Here is a 23,055-nt window from a genome sequence, read left to right as displayed (position 1 = left end):
GGGGGGGGTGGAGAGCTGATGAGAGCTGACGAGACGGAGGGGCGGAAACAAACAAAACAAAAAAGGGCAGGGCGGAAGGGGAGGGTGCCAACGCTCGCGGTGTGTGGCACAAGAGCAACGCAAGATGGTGAGCAACGATGGGCACGGGGAGGGGCCAGAAAGAGGAAGCGAGCGAAGGTTCCCGATGCAAGCATACGAGCAAGTGCCTTGGCGTCTGTGTATTAGCCAAAGCGCGGTAGGGTCGGTGTGCATGCGTCGCTTGTGATCCCTCGCCCCGCGACCAATGCGCTGCCCTCCCTCCATTCTCCGTACCCTCTCTTCTCGCGTCGTCCACCGCCACTGCAGAAGTGGTGAAGTGTCGTCTAGCAGAGAGACAGCACACCGTGGAGGAGCGGCACGAGAGGCCAGAAAAGACAAGCACGCCGGGGGGAAAGGGAGGGGTGCAGAAAAGACACGAATCCCATGAACACTTCTCTCTGTTGTTTCTCCACAGGCACACGCAGGCACAAGCACAGGTCTGCGTAGCACCGCTGGTCGGCGACGGCGGGACGCAGCGAGTGGCACACCCGATCCCACGAAGAAAAACAGCAACAACAACATGGGAGAGCAGAAGTCACCGCATCCTCATCTCCACTGTTTGAAAGAAGAGAAGGCGCACGTGCAAGCGGGGAAGGTCAAAGAGACCGAGCGCGCAACCTGCATTCACGTGGGGAGGGGAGGGGGCGCACTCACGGCGTCTAATGTCCCAGATCTTTCGAGAGGCGTGCCTCGTGAAGCATGGCGTAGAGCAGCGGGACGGACGACGGGGCGGCAGCCATGTTCAGCTCGGACGCGAGTACGCGACGCGGCACTTGGCTGTCCGGCGATCGAGCCTCGAGCTGAAAGACAGCCAGCGTGTGCTCTAGGCCGTTGAAGGTGAGGTACTCCTTGATGAGCTCATTGATTACCATGTTCTCTGGAGGCACAGGTGGGTTTTCCGCAGCCCTGTCATCACCTTTGGTAGTGACGTCAGAGAGTCGCTCGAAGATGGCGGCGCGGAGCTCGGCCTTTATGCGGCTAATCGTCCCGTTCGCCTCCAGCGACTCCCGCATCGCAGCCTTGAGGGACTCTTGGCTGGACATTTCGCTCGTTAAGTGCTTCTTAGATCCACCTGCGGGCTTGGCGGTGGATAGCGATCAAGGCTCCTTTGCCGATTTCAGGAGAAGCAGTGGGCAAGGAGACAGGCAGAAAGGAAAGGTGAGGAGAGGAAGGAATAAGTATAGAAATGCAACGGAGAAGCCGCCGCGGCCATGTGCGAAAAGAGTGGACAACGGTGAAGGGGAAGCGCGGCAGTGCCGTCCGCTCGTACGACCAGGCGCACCCTTACTTGTCACCCTTGTGTCTGGGAGCGAGAAAGCGGGAGGAGGAGGGGGAAGGGGCAGTGCAAAGAAGCGACAAACACATCGCTGTTGCATTGTGGGGGGCCTTATCGCCCGCCTTCGAAACACACCTCTGCTACAGTGCTCTGCCAACGATGTGTCCTCTCTCTCTCCTCAAGCCTACCTTCTGCTGCTTCATTCGTCCCTATTGGAGACCCAAACTATCTTTAGGCGTCAGCGTCTTCCACACGCGGCCGTGGGGCGCGGTCATCAAAAGGCAAACACGCACTTGAAGCAGTCTGTAAGTGCGCGCACACCCCTCGCGCAGGTTCGCCGTGGTTCACAGCCCCTCACGGCACGCAACCCTTGTCGCCGGCAGACTTTGCCATCTCTCTCCTAAGCGGCAGCTATAGGAGTGAGAAGCGACGCATTAGCACCACACCCAACACAACGCCCACTAGCACACCTCCCGCGCTCATCAGCACATCAGCAGAGTACCATTCGCGTCCGCGTTCCGGAGGCGCAGCGGCAGCCGCGGCGTCGGCGTCTGCAGCATTCTCTGCAGATTCTTTTGCAAAGGTGCCGTGTAACTGGCCCTTTCCGGCGATGCCAGTATGCACAAGCAGCCTTCTAACGGCGCATTGCAAGGGACTGTCTGCGTTGCCGTGGTCACTACCGTCACCCTGCTCATTCGCTGTGCCACCGGTGCTTGTAGATGTGGCTGCCGGAGACGTTGCAGACGCCGATGCGTCGCCGTTCACTGCGGCGGCCGACTTCTTCTTGCGCTTTCGCTTCCCCTCCGACCGCGACGTCTCTGAGGCCACCTCCGATGTCGCCGACGTCTCCACGTTCTTTGCACTTGCAGTGCTCTCCCTCGGCGCCGCGGCGCTGCTTTCCGTAGTAACTGAGCTGCCATGAACAGCAGTCACCGCCGGTGGGCCCACGGCCACCTCCACGGAGGCCTTGCCAGTCGCTTTCATTTCCAGGGGTACCACAAAGTAGGCGACGGTCTTCTGGCCGTTCGCAGACGCCCCCGTCCGTGTGTCTGACGGAGCGGCCGCTGTCGAGCTCTGCGCGCTGCGCTCCGCTAGTTCGTACTGACGGACGAGGCACCTTCGAGGGGAGAGTCCGACCACCTCGCACGTCGCCTGCAGTCGCCGCGGCAAACGCATCTTGGCGACCACAGTCCATTCCTCATCGCGGCTGCCTTTCGGCTCGCAGGCGCACTGCAAAATAGTTGAGGATCCCTGGAGGGCCAGAAGCACTTGCGTGTCGCTGATTGCACGAGCGAAGAGGCGAGGGCGCGCGAGTTTGTGGGAGAGTGCCGAGCTCTTGGCAGGCTGGGGCGACATAGGAGGCTCCTCCCCTTCTCCTGCCACCGCCACCTCCTGGCCCTCGCTGTTCGCCTCGCTCACCTTCGCGTTTCCGCCGCGGTTGTTGGTGACGTTGACTGATTGCGACTCGAACTGTGACAGCATCGGCTTCAGCTCTCGCACGGAGCGCCTGCTCACGTGAAAGCCATGCACCGTCCAGTCATCGTTCACCACTAGCACAAACGGACCGTCGCTGCACGCTGCGGCCGCCACGCGGGTCTTACCCTGACGGAGACGGCGGTTCGGCAATACGCACTCGTGCATCACCTTTTCCCTCTGCAAGTCCCAGAAGCGAAGGCTCTGCTTGACGACGCGTATTTCGCAGAGAACGGACCCCAGGACAGACACCGGCGATGCCGCCGCCTGGTCCTGCCGCACATATTTCAACTTCTCCGGTGTTTTGGTGACTTCAATCAAGATGGTAGACGTCGCAGGAGCCGACGACAGTGAAGAGGATGAGGACGAAGGGGGTGCCTCGCTATGGACGCATTCACTGGATCGGCGCACGTCCAGCGCGAGGTGTCGATTTCCTACCCATACCACGCCGCACGCCTCTGCGGTCACAAGCTCGTCGATCAGCTCGCCCACCTCGCCACGGGTAAAGGAGAAGAGTCGCAGCACCGTGCTTGGGCCGTCGCCGCGAAGATGGCCGGCCGCGGCCGACGCGGCTGCCGCACTACCGGCTGGGCAAACCATCGCAATGTGGGACTGCGTGGCATTCAACGCGAAGGCGTGCACAACTCCGCCGTATAAAAGTTGGAAAGTGGCAGAAGAGGCAGGTAACGATGCCGCCGCCGCGCCGCCTTTGGCAGCTGCGGCTGTCGCGGTCGTGTTCGACGATGGAGAAACAGCCACCGCCTTCACGGGTTGCTCCAGGAGTAGATTGTGTCGATCCGCATGGATGAACAGAAAGCGGCCGTCCTTGAGAGTCGCCATTATCCGCGGCGCTTAATGAAGTGCGTTACGGGTCAGTTCTTGTGGAAAGACGCGGGCGCGTTGGTCTAGTCGGCTCCGTCCTTTTACTCCTTCGCCTCTTTGTGTGGAGAAGACGAGCGTTGCTGCGAGGGTGGTAAGGAGACAAAGAGAAGACGCTGAGAGATATGGCCGAGCAGAATCGAAAGCGAGTAGGAGGGGCGGCGACAAACACGCTGCGTCAGCAAGGACAAGAGAGAAGCCGCTGGCCGAAGGCACTTTTCAGGGACACCGTGTGCGACAGCTTGATGGTGTTTGTGCAGCTGTGCAGGCTCGAAAGATGTCGGCACGCGGGTAGCCCGGCACCTCTGGCCGCCTGCACGAGTGCTCAAGAGAAGGGCGTGGATCAAACATAGCGCAGGGGGAGCACATGCCTCACTCTCTCCTCCGCAACCTCCTATGCAGAACAGGTGCGCCTCTGTGCCCAAAATGACGCCGTAGAGGATGCGTGTACCTGTGCATTCGCTTTTCCTTCTGCGTCTTCCATGTGCTCACCGCGGCTGTCTCTGCGTTGCAGCGGCAGCGAGGGAAGAGAAACAAAAAATAGGCCGACTTCTCTCACGCAGGCGGAGGCACCAAATAACGAAAAAAAAAATACAAGCAAGACAATGAAGACAACAGCTTCTTGTACATCACTGACGCCCGCGCATATGCACGCCTCTCTTTAGAAGGCGGAAAGGTGCTTCACAGCGCATAGACCAAAAACTATATATATATATATGATGCGTGTGTGCAAGGCACGGGACGAAGGCGCTACTCGAGAGAGAATGTCCCTCAGACAGAGTGAGAGAGGAGAACCAAGCAATAGCCCTGCTCGTGTCTCTCGCCGTTATCATGACCTAGCGCGCATGGCACGCACACGATAGCCTCGGTATGCGGACTGGATGCGGGTTGCACTGTTGTCTAGCGCCTGGCGTGCTGTCGATGCAAGATTGCTCCTAAGCTGTGGCAAGAGCCTCATGCCACACACCGAGGCAGAGGCGAAACTACGGAACTTCTCGCTAGAGGCCAGGAGAAGTAGGGCGGCTGCAACGTGCTGCCCACGTGCCTCTATTATCTCTTGGCGCTCCTGATGCTCTTCCGCGAGAAGACTGCGCACCGTACCAGCTGCTGCTGCCGCACGTGCAGAGGGTGGAAATGTTGAGTCAGCTGTATACCCCGGGATGCTGGTACGGGCCAGCTGGCCTTCGCGGACACCGTATCGGCCAACAATGCACGCCTTCAGTGCCAGTGAGTCGAGTGCTTCCCATGTGAGCCGCATTCGCTGCAGCGTCTCATAAGGGAAGAGCAGTTCCGTGAAGGACGCGGTGTACGCGACCACAATACCGTGGCGCATCTTCGTCTCGTGCTCTACCACCAGCTCCTGCGCACATGCAAAGGACATATCGATAAAGAGCTTCCACGGCAGCGAGTCGGCGTCTTCTTTCAAAAATCTTCTCTCCTCTGCTTCGTCTGCGAGTAGCCGGCGGATTTCCTGCGCGTGCGTGGTGCGCTGCGCCTTGTGAAACACGCGGCACAGCCCCTCGTACTCGGTCAGATATTCTTCCACGATCCCGAGGCGATCCTGCAGCTCGCCCTCGTCGCCGTCGGCGGCGGCTGCAGATATGCAGAAGAGGCGGTAGGCATCCCAACTATCGAGATCCTCCGACATGATTCTGTGGTGAGCATGAGGGGACAGTATAGTGATGTGGAGGCGGTGGCAGTGGAGCACACCATAAAAAACAGCAGAAAAAGGAAGCGTTAGCTCTCACACAAAGGCTTCTCGCATGCAATCACCTTCGCTGAGGCAGCACCAGAATGCATGCGGAGTGTGAAATAATAAACACGAATCAGTGACAACAAGCGACGGGCAAGACTCCTAATGCGATGCTGCGTTCGCCTGGCGTTGATTCGTTTTCTCTGAAGCGTGTGCCTTCCTCTTTGTGCTTCGTGCTCTCCTTCACCGTATCGCGGAGGCAGTAGACAGAAGCACGTGACAACCGCTGATTCGCCTGAGCGCGTACGGAAAACAGCGAGTGTAGAAACGGAGAAGGGCGTCGGAGGAGAAGGGGAGCGATAGGTAGAGGGGGGAGGGTGACATCGGTAAGCTGGCCGACGCCTGCGCGACCAAAGTTGAGTTTAGACAGAACGAGAAAAAAAATGATAAAGGGCGGTGAAACGCCCCCATGCCTGCCCTCAGCGCCCACCGGCCTCGCTTCGTTCATCTACCCAGACAAGAGGTGCCTCTCTACCAGCATCAGCAAAGCTGCAAGGGGAAGTGTTTTACTTGGGAGGGAGAGAGGGTGAGGAGCCGGCGTTGCCGTACGCACACCTGTCCAGCCAACCAGCACACATTTTAGGTCCTGAGCATGTACGCTAGTAGGGAAACAGCTGTCGGCCCGGCCGCGTGTGTGCGTGCTCCTCTCCATGTCCCGTTGCTGCATTATTGTTTTTTTTTTTGCATTTAAAGTGCTTACACAGCTTTCCTTGCGTTGTTCGTACGCCCACGGTTACGCACAGAAAATCGCCTCGAGAGTGTGCATTACATGACTTAAAATGAACAAACAAAAAGAAAGAAACAAGAAGAAAAGGCGGCTTCCGAGCCTCATGCTTCCGCATCGTCCCCGCTTCCACCTGTGGGTGCGTGAGTGCGTATGTGCCTGCTAGTACTGAGCTGTTGATGCCATTATTCGGCTCCCTTCTGCCTTGCCGTGAACGCATGAAGCAATGGGAGCGCATACATTGCGCTAACACATACGCGCGGAAACACGAAGAAAACGGAAGGCAAAGTATAAAAAAAAAGTTACGTCGGTGTTATTCGAGTGGGGCAGAGAGAAATCAGCCCCTTCTTCGCCTTTAATGCGCCGCTGACGGCGAGGCCGTCGCCTTTCATCGGTGCGAGCCAACAGCGCTTTCACCACGAAAGCACAGGGGAAGGGACAACAACATCCCCACCACCACCACCACACACACGCACACACACAAGCATAAAAAAAAGGAGAGAAAACGCAAGTGCCACACGTACATGTACAAATGCGCGTCTCCCTCAACGAAGTGGAGTATCGTCCCCCTCCCCTTCTTTCACCTCCCCAAATCCCCACAATGTTGCGTTCCCTTCCCGTCCCCCCCTTCGTCCGCTCTCCTTCCTTCCTCGCTTCTCAAGCGGCAAGCAGGTGCCAAAGAGAATCGAAATGAGCGTGGCGCGTACATGTCAGCAGCGAAATCCACGAGAGAGCAATAGAGAGAACGAGTTGTGCGCCAGAGAATGGGGGCACAGGGAAGCGGTGAGGAGGGAAGAAGAGAAAGGGCAACAGTACAAACAGCAGATAAGAAACGAAAGAAGCACAACCGAAAAAAAAGGAGGCGAAAGGGAACGAAGTCGATGAGGGCCGCTCGTCAGGCTAGCACCGGTAAGCGAGGGGGAAGCGTGGGACAGCGGTGCAATAAAGACTAAGTAGAACGGTGAATGAGGTACAGCCAGTGCGAGGAAAGGAGAAGCATCACGGCACTAATGGTGTGGCCATCCATGATGCTCGCTGCAGAGATAATCACGTCACCTCCTCGTCACCTCCCCCTCCCTGTGTTGCCATCTATCTCACCTCAGCAGTCGCACCCCGCACGCTTAACGCCGGTCGCGAGCGCCGTTGCTCTTCACCTTACCCGTGAACAAATGCATAGGGCGGAGGTTCGGAATGTGGTGGTCTCCCTCGCCCTTCCGTGCCTGGCGGGCCAGCGGACGCGCCTTTACTTTGCTCAGCTTCACGGCGCGCAGCTTCTCGTTCACATCACGGTAGCCGTCGCCGCGGTTGACGCTCATGCTGCGTTCACGACTAGCACATGTGCCGCTAATGCTACGAGTCGTCTTGGTGCTAACGTGGGCAGAGCTGGAGCGGTCGCGGATCAGTGCCTCCTGCGCGACAGACATGGAACGGCCACGCTTGCGAGTAGGCACCTCGCCGCTGCCGTCCGCGATGGACTTCGCCCTGGCGTCCTGACTGCCGGTGCGTTTGTTGAACTTGTCGATGGCCATCGCCTGGCTGTGCGTACGCCGGATGGCAGGATTCTTCATGGCGCGCTCCATCTTCAGCACCTTTATCTTGTCCTTAATGAACTTCACCGCCTCAAGGGTATCGCTGTCCAGTGTGTACTGCTCGTGCTTGCGGGACGCCTCCAGCTCAAGATCTTCCAGCCGCGCCTCCTCCTCCGCCTCTAGCTCTAGCAGGCGCTGGTGGATGTCAGGGTCAATATTGTCGTAGATGTTGTGGCCATCCATGATGTCGGGAATGATATCGTCGACCCACTCCGGGTTCTCCAGATCCCATGTCTTGCGCTCGTTCCTCTGATACTGGCCCGGACCGCCATTCTCCCACTCGTAGTCGCGCTCTGTCTTGCGGCGCTGCCTCGGCGGCTCGCCCGTGGCGCGCTCCTGCAGCACCGACGCCGGCACAAAGGCGGGGCGCTCCAGCTCATCGCGCTGCTTTGGAGTGGCACAGTAGAGGCGGTTCTGAATCGCCTGGTAGCGGCCAGAGCCCTCTTTCTGCTCCGAGCGGTGGGCGAGAAGCATGTCGCAGGCGACGGTCTTGAGGTCGCCGACGCCGACGTCCGTGAGTGTGCTAGTCGTAATCCACTTTGCGTCCGCCTCCTGAATGGCGTCCATGATAAGCTCCTGTTCCGCCGGCGAGACATCGTCGATGGTGCACACGTCGCACTTGTTGAAGACGACGACAACCGGCTTCCCAGTGAACAGAGGGCCAACAGATTTAAAGAGAGAGACCTGCTGCTCAACGGAGTAGCCGCACTGGCCGCTCAGGTCCATGAAGAAGAGGATGCAGGCACGGAGGTGAGCCAGTGCGGTGATCGCCTGCATCTCGATGACGTTGCGCTCCTCCAGAGAGTGGTCTAGGATGCCAGGGGTGTCAATCACCTGCCACGTAGTGTACTTGTAGTCCGTGTGACCGACAAAGAGCGACTTGGTGGTGAAGGCATACGGCTGCACCTCCACATCAGCGCGCGTGACCTTGTTCATAAAGCTGGACTTGCCCACGTTCGGGAAGCCCGTCACGAGCAGCGTGCGCGCGTTCGGGTCGATGGAGGGGAGGCGAGACATGTGCTGACGCACCTTCTCCAAGTAGGCGAGCGCGCTATTGAGCTTCTTGCACGCCGTCGCCATGCGGCCGAGGGCAGCGCGCTTCAGCTGCTTGCAGCGGTAGAGAGAGTCGCCGTACTTGAGCAGACGCACGTAATCGCGACCAATGTTGTCCACCATGTGGCGAACCGCGCCCACCTGACCCAGCGCCACCTTGTAGTGATCGCGGTCGTATAGGACGTGCATGAGATCGCCGTAGAAGGGGTGAATGTCATCCATGCGCGGGAACTCCTGAAGGATGTAGGTGAGCTTCTCATTGATGGTCTTCTGCGTGAACTTGACCTTGCGCATGTAGAACTGGCGAATGCGGGAGATGTGGTAGCCCTTGTGCACCACCGTCGGCGTCTTGCGCTGCGTCTTGGACAGGACAATGTCCATGAAGTCCTTGTACGTCGGGACGACGGTGATTGCCTTGAAGTTGTACACGGACGTCATGATGGTCTGGCGAAGAAACGGGATAAAAGAGGTTATACTCAGTTATTCGAGGGAAGAGGGTGAGTGGTGCGTCGCGGTGGAAAGCCGGGCACGCAGAGCTCTGTGGAAGCCGGGGGTGTCAGACAGAGAACAGAAAAAGTGGAAGAGAGAACAGTATAGACGGTGAGCTGGCCTTCTTCACGAAGACGATCAGTAATACAGTGTGGAGCAGGTGTGGCCGTCCTCTGCGAGGAGGATTGCAGTCGGAAAGCAAAGAGCGCAGCCGAACGCGGGCTCTCTCGCGTCAACGATGTTATCTCTTTCACAGATACGTGCAACGGTCGCACATGGCTGTGTGAGAGAGACGATGTGATGGCGGTTGGAGGAAGAGCAGCAACCGTGTGGTAAGAGGAAGGCGAGCGAGATCGATAGAAAACGATGGCACGGAGCGGCACAGCAAGGGGAGCAGGCTTTTGACAACACCCTAGACGATATCATACTTGCAGTTACCGGGTGGAGCGCTAAAGACTGCCTGCCGCAGAGAAGGCTAAAGGCGGCCTCCGGGCGTCCATGCACCGCTCCCGCAGATGTGCGACGCTGGTCGAGGCCGACAACAGTGATACACCAAAGCGGTGCCGGTGACCACCGTGCGTAGGCAATGGTGGCTTGACTACGCGCATCACGACTTACGCTCTTTTTCATTCATTAAGCCGTTATTAACACTGAGGGAACCCTTATATACAAATCCAACACCCACTTCGCACTCAAGGCTCCCTCTTTTGGGGGAGGCAGAGGTCCGGGCAGCACAGGGTACATTTTTTCCACCCCTTTGGAGACACACGCAGCTGACATGCGCGTGTGCGAACGCGGCGCACCCCAGACTCAAAGACCAACTGTACGGGGGAGTGAGAATCAGCACATGCAAATCTAAACATACACGCGCGGCACACACAGGCAGAGAGAGAAAGGGGACGTGGGAGCCAGCAGTCTATGTAGCCCAGAGAGAACGCGATGGGGAAAGACGGTTCGTGAAGGCCTGTGCGTCGCCTTATACACCTGCACCTACTCCTGCGCACTCGCACTTTCAGCTCCCTGCCTCCTTCATACACATGTAGACACCACACCTCACCAATAAAGAAAAAAAAAACAGGTCGACAACGCTAGCATACACCAGTGCACACTCCAAAATGCTGAAAAAGAGCAAGACACATACGCCTACGCACACCAGACAGCCGATACATCCCCTCTCCTTCACAGTCGGTTAGGTGTTGCAGTGCCGGAAGCGCGCAAGGGCAAATCTTTTGAGACTCCGAGAGAAAGGCACAGGCAGAGGTGGGCAGAGGCCGATATTAAAAACAACAGCACAGCAAACTTAGAATAATATATATAAGAACACCACTGGCACATTATCGGCCCCGTCTAGCGAAACCCAAAAAAAATGGCTGAAGGAAGAGAAAAACACGTATGCACGCAAACGCGAGCACACAGAGCGTACACCCTCAAAGACATGGAAGCGCAGAAGACCCCAGCGCCCGCATATGGTGCTGTCGCACAGTACAGCTGCGCACGCTAGAAGAGTTGCCCTCTTCTTTAAAATGTCGTTCTTGTACATTTTGTACGAGCGCCACAGACCCCTCAAGGACTCCTCTCCCACGTTCAACCCTTTAGCAGGCGGATGCTACGAGAAGGGAACCACGAAAAAGAAAAGGCGCCCACTGATGTGTGTATGCACATGATAAAGGAAGCGGAGGAAGCATTGGAGGTGTGGCAGAGAAAGAAAAACAAGAGAACACGCATAAGCAGACACCAGCGCACAGACAGACACCGAACAGGACATTTCCAAATGATAGCAAATACATACATAAACATATATATATATATATGCATATGCAAAATGCGTGTTCGCAGGTAAAGGTGCGTTTTTCTTTTAAAAGGACGGCAGTGTGCATGAGTCGAAGAAGGAGAGGGAGGGCGCAAAGGCAAAAAGGAGAAAGGACGAAAAAGAACAACGAAAGCGTCATCAGCTCTGCTTCCACGTTTTCGGTTACTTTTGCGCTTGTTTGTCTTCCGTCGTCGTCGTCGTCGTCGCCAGAAAGGAAAGAATACCTCCTCGTGTGCGTGTGTCTTTCAGAGGTGCAACATCAGCGCCCCAAGAGTCCGTTGTTGGGACGACCTTGAGTTGCAAAAGAAATCCGCGCTTCAGCTGCACCCAGCACAGCCCCAAAACAAGAGAGGCGAACAATCCGCTCAATTTGTCTTCTCTCTCACTCGCCCGCCCTCTTTACTGTTCGCTGACCTGACAGCCGCCTTCTCCGTCCAAGGAGACGACGACGCGGTGCAGCTTGCGCAGTGTCTCATGATGTGATACCGTGATCAGCGTCACACCTGCCTTCTGCAGTAATCTGTAGAAGAAGGGCTCTTCATCCTGGGAAATTGCGCTCGTGCACTCATCGAGGAATGCGAATTGCGGGCGGTGCAACAGGACGCGCACCAGGGCCACACGCTGACGCTCCCCACCCGACAACACTTCCTCCCAGTTCTCGGAGGCATCCAAGCCACCTTCCCGATCCATCATGGGGTTGAGGCCAAACGACATCGCCGCGGATATGATAACCTCATCCGACACGAAAGCTTGCTCAGGCTTGCCGTCGCGGGCGTCCTCTGTAACGTGCGGGTATGTAAGCAGCGCACGCAGCGAGCCAGGTGGGAGGTACGTACGCTGCGGCAGGCACATGAGCGACTCGGGGGCCGTTGGGAGGGTCACGCTGCCCTTGGCAACCGGCCATAGCCCACTAAGCACGCGCATCAGTGCCGTCTTGCCGGAGCCGTTGCTGCCCATGATCAGCGTGTGCTTCCCAGGGGTGACAGTGAGGTTAAAATCATGCAGAAGACTCATGCCAGCCGGACTGACGATATCCACGTCCCTCCATCGCACCAAATCATTCGAGTAGACGACGTTGGCCCCTTCACCACGCACATTCAACATGTTGATGCGCTCCAGTCTCTCGCGCAGCTCGCCAATGCGGTGCACGCTGCCGCACAACGCGCCTATTTGTTTGTGCATGAGAAGCATCCGCCCAATCGCTGCGGAAAAGGGCACGTACAGCTGCACATTTTGGAGGTACAGCTGAGTAAGATCACCCTTGGTCATGAGGTGGAACTGGTCGACAACGACAAGACTGCACACAAGGTACCCGACCAAGCTGGCACCGTACTTGATGAACAGGCTGTCACTGCACCCGGTCAGCCACTTGGTGCGCTTGATCTTGTACTCGTGGCGAATGAGGGAGCCCAGCAGGCGTCCCGCGTGCTCGCGCTCGATCTCCTCGCCGTTGTAGAAAGCGATCTCCTCCGCGTGCGAGATGAGCTGGTGGTGCTTCGTGCGCAGGTTGCCTTCCTTCTGTTGACTCGTCGCCACCAGCTGACCAAAGTTGGGCAGCAGCACCGACATGCACGTCGCAACGAGCAGGTAGTAGGAGATTAAGAAAGCAGGGGGAGCAAGGCCTCCGTGCCTCGAGAGCTCCATCAGAAGCGTCACCACGTCCAGAATCGGTTTAAATAGGGCGCGGAATACTCCAGCAACGCCCTTGCAGAACTGATCTGTCTCCTGCGTGAGACGGTGATCGGTGTTATCTATGAAGGCGCTCTGCGTAGCGATCATGTAGATCGTGTTCCCTTTGAGGTACTCTTTGTGAAGGGCCGCCTGCAAGTTGTCTCGCAGCCGCTGCTGCGTCATTATCTTCACGTACTGCACCCCGATTTGCAGAATCGTTCCCGGGATGGCGAGCAAGCCGATGTCCGCCACGCTAGAAATAAACGCTTTCGTGTTGCGCTCCACGAGGTACCGGCCATTGCGCCCGACAACCCTTGCAAACAGCAATGTCAGGTGGGTGCGCAGGTAAAAGAGGGTCAGCAAGAGCAGCACACCCCCGGATTCGACGGATACGAAATGAGGAATGCACAGTCGGAGAAGAGAGAGGAGGCGCCCCCAGAAGATGCGATCCATCTTGATTGTGGCATCCTCGCTGCTGCCACCGACGCGCGACGGAGAGAAGCGGCGAGAGCGGTGCTTTGTGCTGCCGCTTGCACCGCGTCGCCGGAGCACCACGGCATCGAGAATGCGAGCCGCCGCAGCGAGGCAGAGCAGCTGCACGGCGTAGAAGCCAAGAAAGCGACTCGACGTCAGCTTCGACACAACAGCCATGGTGTCGCGGTGAAAAGGCGGCCAGAAGGTAGAGATGCGAATAAAGCAAAGACTAAAGACATTAATGAGGGTGGATACGCTACCCCGCCGCCGACCTAGAGAACGCGCAGAGAAGGGCGCGTATATGTCTACTTAAAAGGGTCTCTGTGTATTGGCCTATACTTGTGTGCAGAGTGATGGGTGTGCTAGGAGTAGTACTCGGAAACCTTCTTACTGTCCACCTCCTTGCTCTCTCGGTCTACCAACCTCTTTTCGTGCGCTCCCTTCTCCGTCAGCTGCTGCGCAGATACTCGCTTCCTCTCACACAGACGCACGAAATCGTGCACGCAAGGAGAGGCGATAAAAGAGAAGCAGCAGCAGCAGCAGCGGGGAATGCGAGCCAACGGATCCCGACAGCAACAATCAAACCTCCTCAAAGAGAGAGAGAGAGTTGAGGAAAGAAGAAGCGGGGGTGGGGACGAAGGAGATCCACGAAGAGCCCATCCCCGCACCGATGCGCTTTGGGTGTTTCCGTGCGCTTGCGCGCTCCCTTTTCTTACGTATATTTCGTCTGTTCTCAGATGCGACTGGGGGAACGCGCGCCGGTGAACGAAAAGAGATGCTATCGAGTAGGGCAGCAAGCCAGCAGGCAGAACAGAGGCTCAGCGAGGAGAAGGAGCGAAGAAGCTCGAGGATGGGCAGCACTGAAAGTGCCTGGAAGGGTATCGGAACAAGGGGGACGTGGGCCGCACATAAGCTTCACAAATGTGCGTGGCTGGCGCATGTTGAGCCCAGAGAACAGCGGGCGGCGTGCGCACACAAGTCGGCGTTATTTCTCCCCTTCCCCCCGCCCCCCGATGTTGGTGTCTTCTTTTCGTGTATGGCATACAGCAAAGACAGAGAGAGACTCTACGCCCCGATCCAAAACTGAGGCACTCTGCCCGTTGTGTTTCTACTTGGCATGCGGCACAAAGAGAGGGAAGAGAAGCAAAGGCATGCCTCCGTCTTGTATTCACGAGGCCTGAGCCGTGTTTCTGTTTGATGCTTGCACCGCATTCATTCTGCCGTAGAACAGGAGCCCAACGCCACGCTAGCCCCGGCCCGTCGCAGGCCCCCATCGCGTGGTGCGAAGCAGCGCTAGAGACACGCGCATCACAGCCGTGCGCCGGCGCAGCCATCTCAGCACGGGCCCTGCCTCAGCCTCTGCCAGCCTCTTCTGCGCACGCAGCCCCACAGCTGCCCCCACTATGCCGGCCGCCACCCGGCGCATCCCTCGGCGTGGCGCAGGCGCCACACACCAGGAGGCAGTGAGGGCCGGGCGGGTCGCGGTCGAGTCGCGCTGACACTCCGCCCATATAGCATGGATGGCGCAGCCCGGTGCACGGTCGCGGGTCGCTCCGACGCAGCGCCATCCACGACCTGGCCGCCCACGTCAGCAGCGATGCATCGCTCTGACCTCCCCACGTCGTAGGCGCCTGACCCTGCCACCGCCAGGTGCGGTGCAGCATTGGCAGGGGATAGGGGCTGCCTGGCTTCTTCCCCACACAGGGCGTGTACAGAGTCATGGGTACCACGCGCCGAGGTGTCACCCGCCATTAAGCACGGCAAAGCCGAGCAGATCAGAAAAGAAAAAAACACGCCGAGCCAGCGCAATGTGGAGCAACGTCAACACCTCCCTCTCCGTAGCATACTTCTGAAACGCAACGCGCTGTTCATGACTTGCTCACTCGTTGTCGACACTAAAGGATACAAGTGACGCGCCGGTCTCGTTCTCCTGTACCGTCACCGAAATGACGTTGCCATTGTCAAGTGCTGTCCTCAGATGCTTCAGCGTGCTGGCATCCGAAACGAGCACTTCCTGCGGATACTCCTCACCTCCATCGGTGAAGAGGGAGAGCTGCGCCTTGTTCTTGCCGGCGTCTACGATGTCCACAAGTGAGAGCGTGAGTGTGGCGGCGGGGGTGGGCTTGGTGCCGTTGCCGGCGTTCGCACCTGCAGAGCCGTCGGTCCCGAGAACGGTCCAGTAGAGACTGAGCAGCTTATCCTTTTGTGGAGAGGTAAAAACGGTGAAGGGCATCTTGAGCGCGTCGTCAAGGAGGCGAAGAATCGGTGCATCGGTCGCATCAGCGGCGTTGCCGCGGTCCCCTTCGTCGCTGTCCTCGTCGCCGGCCGGATGTGGCACACCTGCGCCTCTCGAAGGATCTGCGCACGACGCCGAAGTCGGCCCACTAGAGCCAGCCCCTGCAGTGAACGCCGTTGTCGCCGGCGTGTCACAGGCGGCTGCGTAGCCAGAAGCGTGATGGGCAGCTGAGTTGCCGTAGTGTGCGATGACCGCCATGTAGAGCGCCTGCTGAGCCGCCTTCGTAAAGCGGCACCCCTGGTTGCGAAAAAGAAAGCGGCGCAGCGTGTTGATCTCCCTCTTCAACGCGGGTCCAGTGAGCTGAGCCTCAGCGGCCGCCTTGAACTGCTTCGCGCGGTCATCCATGCCAGACATGGCTCCGCCCTCCCAGTGGAGCTGCTTTGTAGGTCGTTGTGGTCGCCGTTGCAGTGATTGCTCTCGCCGTAGGTGTTCAGAAAACTCCTACGCAAACGAGTTTTTTTTCTGTTTTGTCCTGGCCTGCGTCGGAGAGAGGAGATGGGGAATAAGGGGAGCACGTAACGCGCGAGAAAGCGAGAGCAAAGGCAAGCGAGAGAGCTCGAACTGCAGTGCTAGTGGATGGCCACCATCTTAAACCAGTGGGCACAGAGGCTGTGGAAGGCTTGACCGAGAGCGCGGAGACAACGAGTCGGTTCAAGGAAGCCAAGAGCGAAGCGAGTCTCAGGACGCAACTCTCGTCACCAATCTCTTCCTGGCAGAATAGAGTGTAGCTTCATCCTCGATGCTGTCTAGTTTTCGTGTCCTTAAAGGCGGCGCTGGACCTGTAACTCGCAGAGGGGAAGGGAAAGGGAGGGCGGATGAGCCTCATCACCGTAGAGGGAAAAAAAGGCAGCGAGGCAATGCCGTGCCTCTCAGCGTAAATCGTACACGGAAAAGGGAAAAAAAACGCAACACGCGCACACACATATATATGCACAGGGCAACGGATACACCTTTGCAAGCTAAGGCAGGAGAAGCACGGGGAAGCCACGCCGCGGTGAAGCAAAGACAACACGAAAAAAAAAAGGGAGAAGCGTCTCGACAGGAGAAGAGAAGAGGGAGGCCGTGGCGCATACGCTCTGCAGAGTGAGGGAGGGTGTGGAAAGGCGGTGGTGGAATTAAAAAAGGTGACGGGCCAGGCAAGTTCTAGCTGTAGGGCCAGCCGTGCGCCTTATGTCTGGCTTAAGGCGGGCAACCAGCGGCAGAAAAGGGACTGAGCCGCAGGGAGACAAAGAAAGAGGCAGCCAATGGAAAGACGGAGAAGGCACTGCACAAATGAGGGGGAAGCACGATGTCAGGAATACCAAGAGGCGCATAGCTGAGTGCACCCCCCCCCTTCCACATCTCGTCTGTGTGTGCCGCACCTGCGGCTCCTGCTCAGTACCCAGTTATGCCTCCCTCATCACATGCTGGAAAATATGCGTATGGGTTCCTGTACTCGAATCGGCTGATGCAAGCATGCGCCGCACACCGCGGCTCTGCCTCTACTCTTATGAACCGTTCCTCGCACCTTTCTCAGTTTGGTGTGGTACAGCTTGCCCTAGCAGCAGCCCTGTCCACCGCCGTTGCTGCTGCCATCGTTCAAGTTCGTGATCCGACGTCGCTCGTACTGCTCCAAGTCCTGCAACTTATCATACACACTACGCGCCACCTCGTCAAATGCCTGCGCCACCCCAATCCTTGTCTTAGCAGAGGTGAGGGCGAAAAGCATGTTGTTCTGCTGGGCAAACCCTTGCGCTGTCGAGCAGGGCAGCGGCATGTAGTTCTCATCAGGGCACAGGTCCGTCTTGTTGCCGATCAGCAGGAACACCATGCTACTGCTCTCCGCCTCGTCACGGCGGCAGTAGCTATTCGCTTCATCAAGCCACTTCTTGAGACCGTGGAAAGACTGCGGATCGTTAACATCGTAGACGAGTACAACAGCCTGTGCACCACGATAGTATGAGCTGGTCAAGGTACGGAAGCGCTCCTGTCCTGCCGTATCCCATAGCTGCAGGTTCACGGTAGTTTTGCCGCCTGTGTGGGCATCTACGACGTCCACCTTCTTCACCTTGAAATCGATGCCGATGGTCGACGAAATATTCTCATCAAAGGCCCCAGTGGTGAAGGAGAGCAGCAGGGAGGACTTACCCACACCGCTGTCGCCGATGAGGAGGACCTTGATGGTCTTGTCCGCACCGGTGGTAGATCCCATGACCAGCTGAGCAAGAAGAGTCAATGCAAGAAAAAAAGGAAAAAGCAGAAGCCTCTCTTGGTATATTTTGGCCAACCGCCTGCGTTACCCGCCTTTACAGAAATACACAAAAGAGGCGGTAATGAGAGTGGAAACGCAAGAGAAGCTTGTCGAGTATTACCACAAAGTCGGATCTTGTGTTGGCTACAAGGGGGACAGAAGAAGGCGCGCTGCGTGATGTGCGCGTCGTTGACGCTCCCTGTAATTGCGTATACGTCTGCTTTGAATAGCCTTTCTGTCTGTTACTCTGTTTTTCTCCTTTCGTGGCACTGCGTATGTGTTCTCATGGACTGAGAACGAAGCAGGAAGAAAAGGAAAGAGCATAGGATGCAGTATACGTTGCGCACAGAGAAAGAGCAACGAGCGTGCCCCGCTCCGTTGCACACGGAGCGCACTGGCAGAAGGCCCAGGAGGATTCACCGTTGTCTTCTTTGCGGTTTTATACACCCTCTCTTAACTCGGATGCGTCTGCGGCAGTGTGAAGAGTAATGGGCACAGCACTACCGCTGCCTCGGAGCATGCGCACATTGAGAGAAAAAGAGACGTGAGCTGCACCGTTTCCGGGCTCCTTCTCATAAAGCTGAAGAAAACGAAAAGAGAGCTCCCTCAAGCACGCTGCGTTTCTGCTGTTTTTTTTTTTTCTTCTTCTAATGCGTGCCAGAGCACACACGCAGATGTATCCCTCACCTCCTTCCTCCAACAGACACAAAAGCACAAGCAGTGTAATCTTAAAGTCGTACCACGGAAGCGCTGATGCATGTGCATAGTGGCTTATGGGAAGCAAGGGAAGATAGACGCAAATGCGCAACATAACACACATTTGAGACCAAAAGGGAAGACCACTGTACAGGCAGCTGCAGTGCCAAGAGAAAAATAGGAAAGACAGAGAGGCACAAGATAATCCCTGCATAGTGCACGCGGTAACCGAGCTAAGAGCGGCAGTGGGTGAAAAAAAAAAGATGGAGAGCTGTAGAGAGCCGCATATGTCCCCACTCCTCCTCTCCCCGTGGAAGGTGTCAGGAGCGTTCGTTTTGCCCTTACCTCAATTCCCGGAGCCCTTCCTACAATCTCAATCATCGTTGTCATCAGCATCGTCTTCCACGCCATACACACCATACCACAAGTCGACGTAACCCTCGTAAATCCAGTTCACCATGAGGCAGTACGTGGTGAAGCACAGCAGATTCGCACAGACCATGAGAAGCGTACCTCGAGCCGTGTAGCACTTTGGCCCCATGACAGACATGAGCATACGTCCTGATGCATGCTGGGCCTTAAGGAGATCGTGCGCCAACGTGCGCAGAGACTGCGGCGCCACCCTATCGCGTAATACGGCAGATACGCGGAGCATCTTTGCGTATGTGATGAGTGAAAATATCAATACCAGAAACAAAGAGGGGCAGTTGCGGTTGTGCTTGAGTTGTCGCTATCCCCGGGGTGCCACCACCAGCATGCCTTGTGTGAGCGCACGTTCCGCAGCTGCAGCGAATTTTTTGTTAGTAGGGCGTCTGCACCCCACCCACTGGCCCCCTCCAAGCGTTGGTGCCGTCCTCCAGCACCGAGGCAGATTGACTCTCACGTAGAAGGTAAAGGAATAAAGGAGAAGGGGTGATCGCCACAGTGGAAAAGCTGTGTGCAACAAGACACCCGAAGAGAAGGATGCATGGGTGGATGAGGTCTGCTGCGCTGAGCTTCCACGGCACTCGTTTCATTCTTGCTTTTCACTCACGCAAGACAAAGAGAAGAATGGTTCCACAGCAGACACGCGCTGTAGCACTGCCCTTACAGATCATCTCCCGCTGTGCCTCCTCTTCCATAGCCCGCGCACGCGTGCGCCCTGCACTATGAAAAGGGAAAAGAGAGCGACATCGAAAAGGCACCTCCGGTATGTTGCGGCAGTGCCATACTACGTGGCACCGTGTTGGTCTGCAGGTGTTGCTGCCTCCCTTCCTTACACGCCCTCTTCGCCGGCTCCCTTTGTTTTTTCCCCTTCACTTCTTTGCGGTTCTTCCTTTTGCTTGCTTTCGCTCGCTACTTGTCTGCTCCCGTGTGTGTATGTGGGCACTGGCGTGCAGATAGAAGCACGCCAGTGCACCCTTCCCTCCTCCCCCCTCACCGCTTCTCGTTGCTCCCTCAAGTCGCCGTTCAGGCAGCGAGCTTTGCGCCCGCTTTCCGCGCTCCTTTTTTTCCCCGACTCAAAAACGCCGCTACTCACCTACACCGCGCTCGCTACACGCTCCATCTATCCTGCAGTGCTACTTCATTTTCTTGTGATACGTTATCGGCCACGTGCGCGCGACACGTGCACGCTCAGCAAGCGCAATACGAGCGAACTCAGCAGCGAAAAAAAAATGACGCCGACAATGGATACGCCCAAGATCGACAACGAACGACCCGCCAAACTGAATAAACGAAGAGAAGGAATCGAGTGGAAAGATCAGCATGACGCATTCCAATCCACGTGTTCCCAACTCTTCCTCGCGGGCGAGTTTCCGATTTCCGTGGCAGAATATACCGATCTCGTACCCCTACACTCGCGCTCCCAAAACCTCTAGCGCTGGCAACGCTAACCATGAGAGCTCTGCTGTGTTCGAGTCATCACGCAGTAACACTCCGCACGAGTAGGTAGACTTACGCATCCCCCCTCTTTGCCCGTCACCCCGAGAGGGGATCCCCTGTCGCAGTGGACAGGCAAGAGTGTAGGTGGAGGCAAAGCGAAACGCGCACGATGACGCGACTCCTCGAAGGTCTGAAACACGAAGCTCAAAGCAGCGAAAGGGTAAGTGCCTGGTGAAGCATGTCACGGGGAATGGCGGAGAGCACGTTGACCCACTCCTCATCATCATCATTATCGCTTTGTGGTCGTCCCGCCATGGTTCCTTCTTGTGGCACGCCTTCCAAGCATGCAAAGAAGTGCAGAACGGCAGAGAGCTGGGTTACGGAAATCAGCGGGCGCGCATGAGGGAGAAGAGCAAGTCAGGGGCAAAAGTAGTGAGGAGGAAGAAAGCAAGAAAGGGCCCGCCCCCTCTCCCCAAACAAACAAAAGATGCGCACATACGAGCTCCGAAAAATAGAGCCCGTGAGGGGGGAGGAGGTGAACCCGTACGCCAGGGGAGGGGAAACTCCAAAGGAAGGGGCAAGGGTTAGGATGAGTGAAAAAGGCTTGGTGGGGACGGCAAAGGTGGTAATAAAATATAAAACGAAAGGGAAGCACGACTTACGTAACAAAGGAAACAAGATCGCAAGCACGCACCGGGAGATTGAGAGCAGCCTCCTTCCACTTTTCTAAAGAGGCGGATGCACGCTTCGCACAGAGCATACATAAGAAAGTCCAATATACAGCAAGGACGGGGCAACGAGTACCAGCCGGCAACCTGACATCGCAAAAAAAAAAATAATAATAATGCAAAGAGCTGCTCGTGACAGCGGTGGGCACCAGCACTGCACAACATGTCCCACTTTCTTCATTAGCCCACCTTCTCACCCCTTGCACAAAGCTCGGTGCTCTTTTTTGCCTGCAGCGACGCATTCATTCTGCCGTAGAACAGGAGCCCAACGCCACGCTAGCCCCGGCCCGTCGCAGGCCCCCATCGCGTGGTGCGAAGCAGCGCTAGAGACACGCGCATCACAGCCGTGCGCCGGCGCAGCCATCTCAGCACGGGCCCTGCCTCAGCCTCTGCCAGCCTCTTCTGCGCACGCAGCCCCACAGCTGCCCCCACTATGCCGGCCGCCACCCGGCGCATCCCTCGGCGTGGCGCAGGCACCCCACACCAGGAGGCAGTGAGGGCCGGGCGGGTCGCGGTCGAGTCGCGCTGACACTCCGCCCATATAGCATGGATGGCGCAGCCCGGTGCACGGTCGCGGGTCGCTCCGACGCAGCGCCATCCACGACCTGGCCGCCCACGTCAGCAGCGATGCATCGCTCTGACCTCCCCACGTCGTAGGCGCCTGACCCTGCCACCGCCAGGTGCGGTGCAGCATTGGCAGGGGATAGGGGCTGCCTGGCTTCTTCCCCACACAAGGCGGGGTACAGGACCCTGATATCACGCGCCGAGGTGTCACCCATTATCAGGGACGGCGGAGCTGACCGGATGAGAAAAATAAAAAGACAGAGGCCATTATCGGCGACACTGTTTACACACACACACAGTAACGCCGTCAGTGAGTCCCAAAAAGGCTAGAAAGCTCTCGGTGAGAGGAAGGAGGAAGGAAGCACAAAAAGCAGTTCGCAGCTAATGAGAGGAGCCAAAGAAGAACGAGCTCCACTGGAGCAGTGACGCGGCAGGCTTCCTCTCACAGTCTCCCTCTGTCTTGCGCTTCGTGCCCTTTTGCTTTACGTGATGTTATGTGCTGCGCACTCGCTTTCTCTACTTCCTCGTATGTAAAAATGCGTTCTGCTTTTTGCTTACGTCCCCTTCTGAGCTCCTCTCTCCTTGTAGCTCCATCTATCACCCGGTGCAAACAAGTTCCTGGCTTTCGTCCCGCAACACATGTAGCGTGCGCGAGTCAGCGAGGGAGCGGAGGGGATGCGGCGGGAAGGCGCACACACAAAAAAAGAGAGATCGATTCAATACAAATACTTCACTGCCTCATTCCACCTCCATCTGTTTCTTTCTTCCTTTTTATTCTTCGGGCGCTACGCACCTCAGGGTGAAATACTTGTTGCAGGCAGGCGGTCAGAACCGCATCGTCCCTGTTTCACCTTTGTGTTCGAGATCTTCAGGGTCGAAGCGAAATCCGAGATCGCTCAAGCGCTTCTGGGCCATTGTACGGACTGGGCAAGTGGCCGCTGTCGAGAAAAGGCGTCATGCCGTCTCCTGAGGGCCCAGGGGCAGGGCTGCGATGTGCGCGTTCTCATGATCCAGCAGCCCACCCCCTCCTTGCCTGCATGGCCTCTGGCGTCTATCCTGTCCTCTGCTTGCACAGCATGGCAGCTGCAATGCACACGCCCCTCTCGCTCCCTGCACTCTCTCCTCCCCTCTCTTTCTGCAGACGATGCGCCAGCTCAACGGAACGAGTGTTTCGGCTCATCGCTTCACCAGTCACCACCCCGACAGAGACCGCCATCGTCAAGCATGTTGGGTGCACCGAGTCCGGCAGCAGGCGAATTCAGACGCCGTCTTGCACAGCTTCAGGGGTGAAGGGCGGACTAGGCAGAAGAGGCACTAACGGGACGAAGATCCTGGCAGCCCTCTCCGCGCCGAGGGGCAGCACCATCCGCGAGAACCCTCAAAGAGCTCTGAAGGCAGGGCTGCCCGTC

The 23,055-nt window shown here is 57.3% G+C and overlaps 6 protein-coding genes and 1 pseudogene across 7 annotated transcripts, besides 1 other annotated feature; all 7 read right to left on the bottom strand.

The window, feature by feature from the left end:
* Positions 1-737: 737 nt before the first annotated feature.
* Positions 738-1,121, bottom strand: LDBPK_332000 (hypothetical protein, conserved; the record flags this gene model as incomplete). The annotated part of the gene is made up of 1 exon (XM_003863977.1): positions 738-1,121. The coding sequence occupies one exon, from the start codon at positions 1,119-1,121 to the stop codon at positions 738-740; it is 384 nt and encodes a 127-aa protein (XP_003864025.1).
* A 644-nt stretch (positions 1,122-1,765) lies between these two features.
* On the bottom strand, positions 1,766-3,427 carry LDBPK_331990 (hypothetical protein, conserved; the record flags this gene model as incomplete). The annotated part of the gene is made up of 1 exon (XM_003863976.1): positions 1,766-3,427. One exon carries the CDS (start codon positions 3,425-3,427, stop codon positions 1,766-1,768), a length of 1,662 nt encoding a protein of 553 aa, XP_003864024.1.
* Positions 3,428-4,535: 1,108 nt separating this feature from the next.
* LDBPK_331980 lies at positions 4,536-5,471 on the bottom strand (annotated as a pseudogene; the record flags this gene model as incomplete). Its single annotated transcript has 1 exon — positions 4,536-5,471.
* Positions 4,536-5,471: a sequence feature (contains an internal stop codon; hypothetical protein, conserved).
* A 1,833-nt stretch (positions 5,472-7,304) lies between these two features.
* On the bottom strand, positions 7,305-9,263 carry LDBPK_331970 (nucleolar GTP-binding protein, putative; the record flags this gene model as incomplete). Its single annotated transcript, XM_003863974.1, has 1 exon — positions 7,305-9,263. One exon carries the CDS (start codon positions 9,261-9,263, stop codon positions 7,305-7,307), a length of 1,959 nt encoding a protein of 652 aa, XP_003864022.1.
* Positions 9,264-11,523: 2,260 nt separating this feature from the next.
* Positions 11,524-13,446, bottom strand: LDBPK_331960 (ATP-binding cassette protein subfamily D, member 3, putative; the record flags this gene model as incomplete). The annotated part of the gene is made up of 1 exon (XM_003863973.1): positions 11,524-13,446. One exon carries the CDS (start codon positions 13,444-13,446, stop codon positions 11,524-11,526), a length of 1,923 nt encoding a protein of 640 aa, XP_003864021.1.
* Positions 13,447-15,148: 1,702 nt separating this feature from the next.
* On the bottom strand, positions 15,149-15,919 carry LDBPK_331950 (hypothetical protein, unknown function; the record flags this gene model as incomplete). The annotated part of the gene is made up of 1 exon (XM_003863972.1): positions 15,149-15,919. One exon carries the CDS (start codon positions 15,917-15,919, stop codon positions 15,149-15,151), a length of 771 nt encoding a protein of 256 aa, XP_003864020.1.
* Positions 15,920-17,102: 1,183 nt separating this feature from the next.
* LDBPK_331940 (small GTP-binding protein Rab18, putative) lies at positions 17,103-17,756 on the bottom strand (the record flags this gene model as incomplete). Its single annotated transcript, XM_003863971.1, has 1 exon — positions 17,103-17,756. The coding sequence occupies one exon, from the start codon at positions 17,754-17,756 to the stop codon at positions 17,103-17,105; it is 654 nt and encodes a 217-aa protein (XP_003864019.1).
* Positions 17,757-23,055: the final 5,299 nt, after the last annotated feature.

Source organism: Leishmania donovani, chromosome 33 (assembly GCF_000227135.1).
Source record: "Leishmania donovani BPK282A1 complete genome, chromosome 33".
Classification (NCBI taxonomy): Eukaryota; Euglenozoa; class Kinetoplastea; order Trypanosomatida; family Trypanosomatidae; genus Leishmania; species Leishmania donovani.
This window is presented reverse-complemented; position numbering and strand designations above follow the sequence as displayed.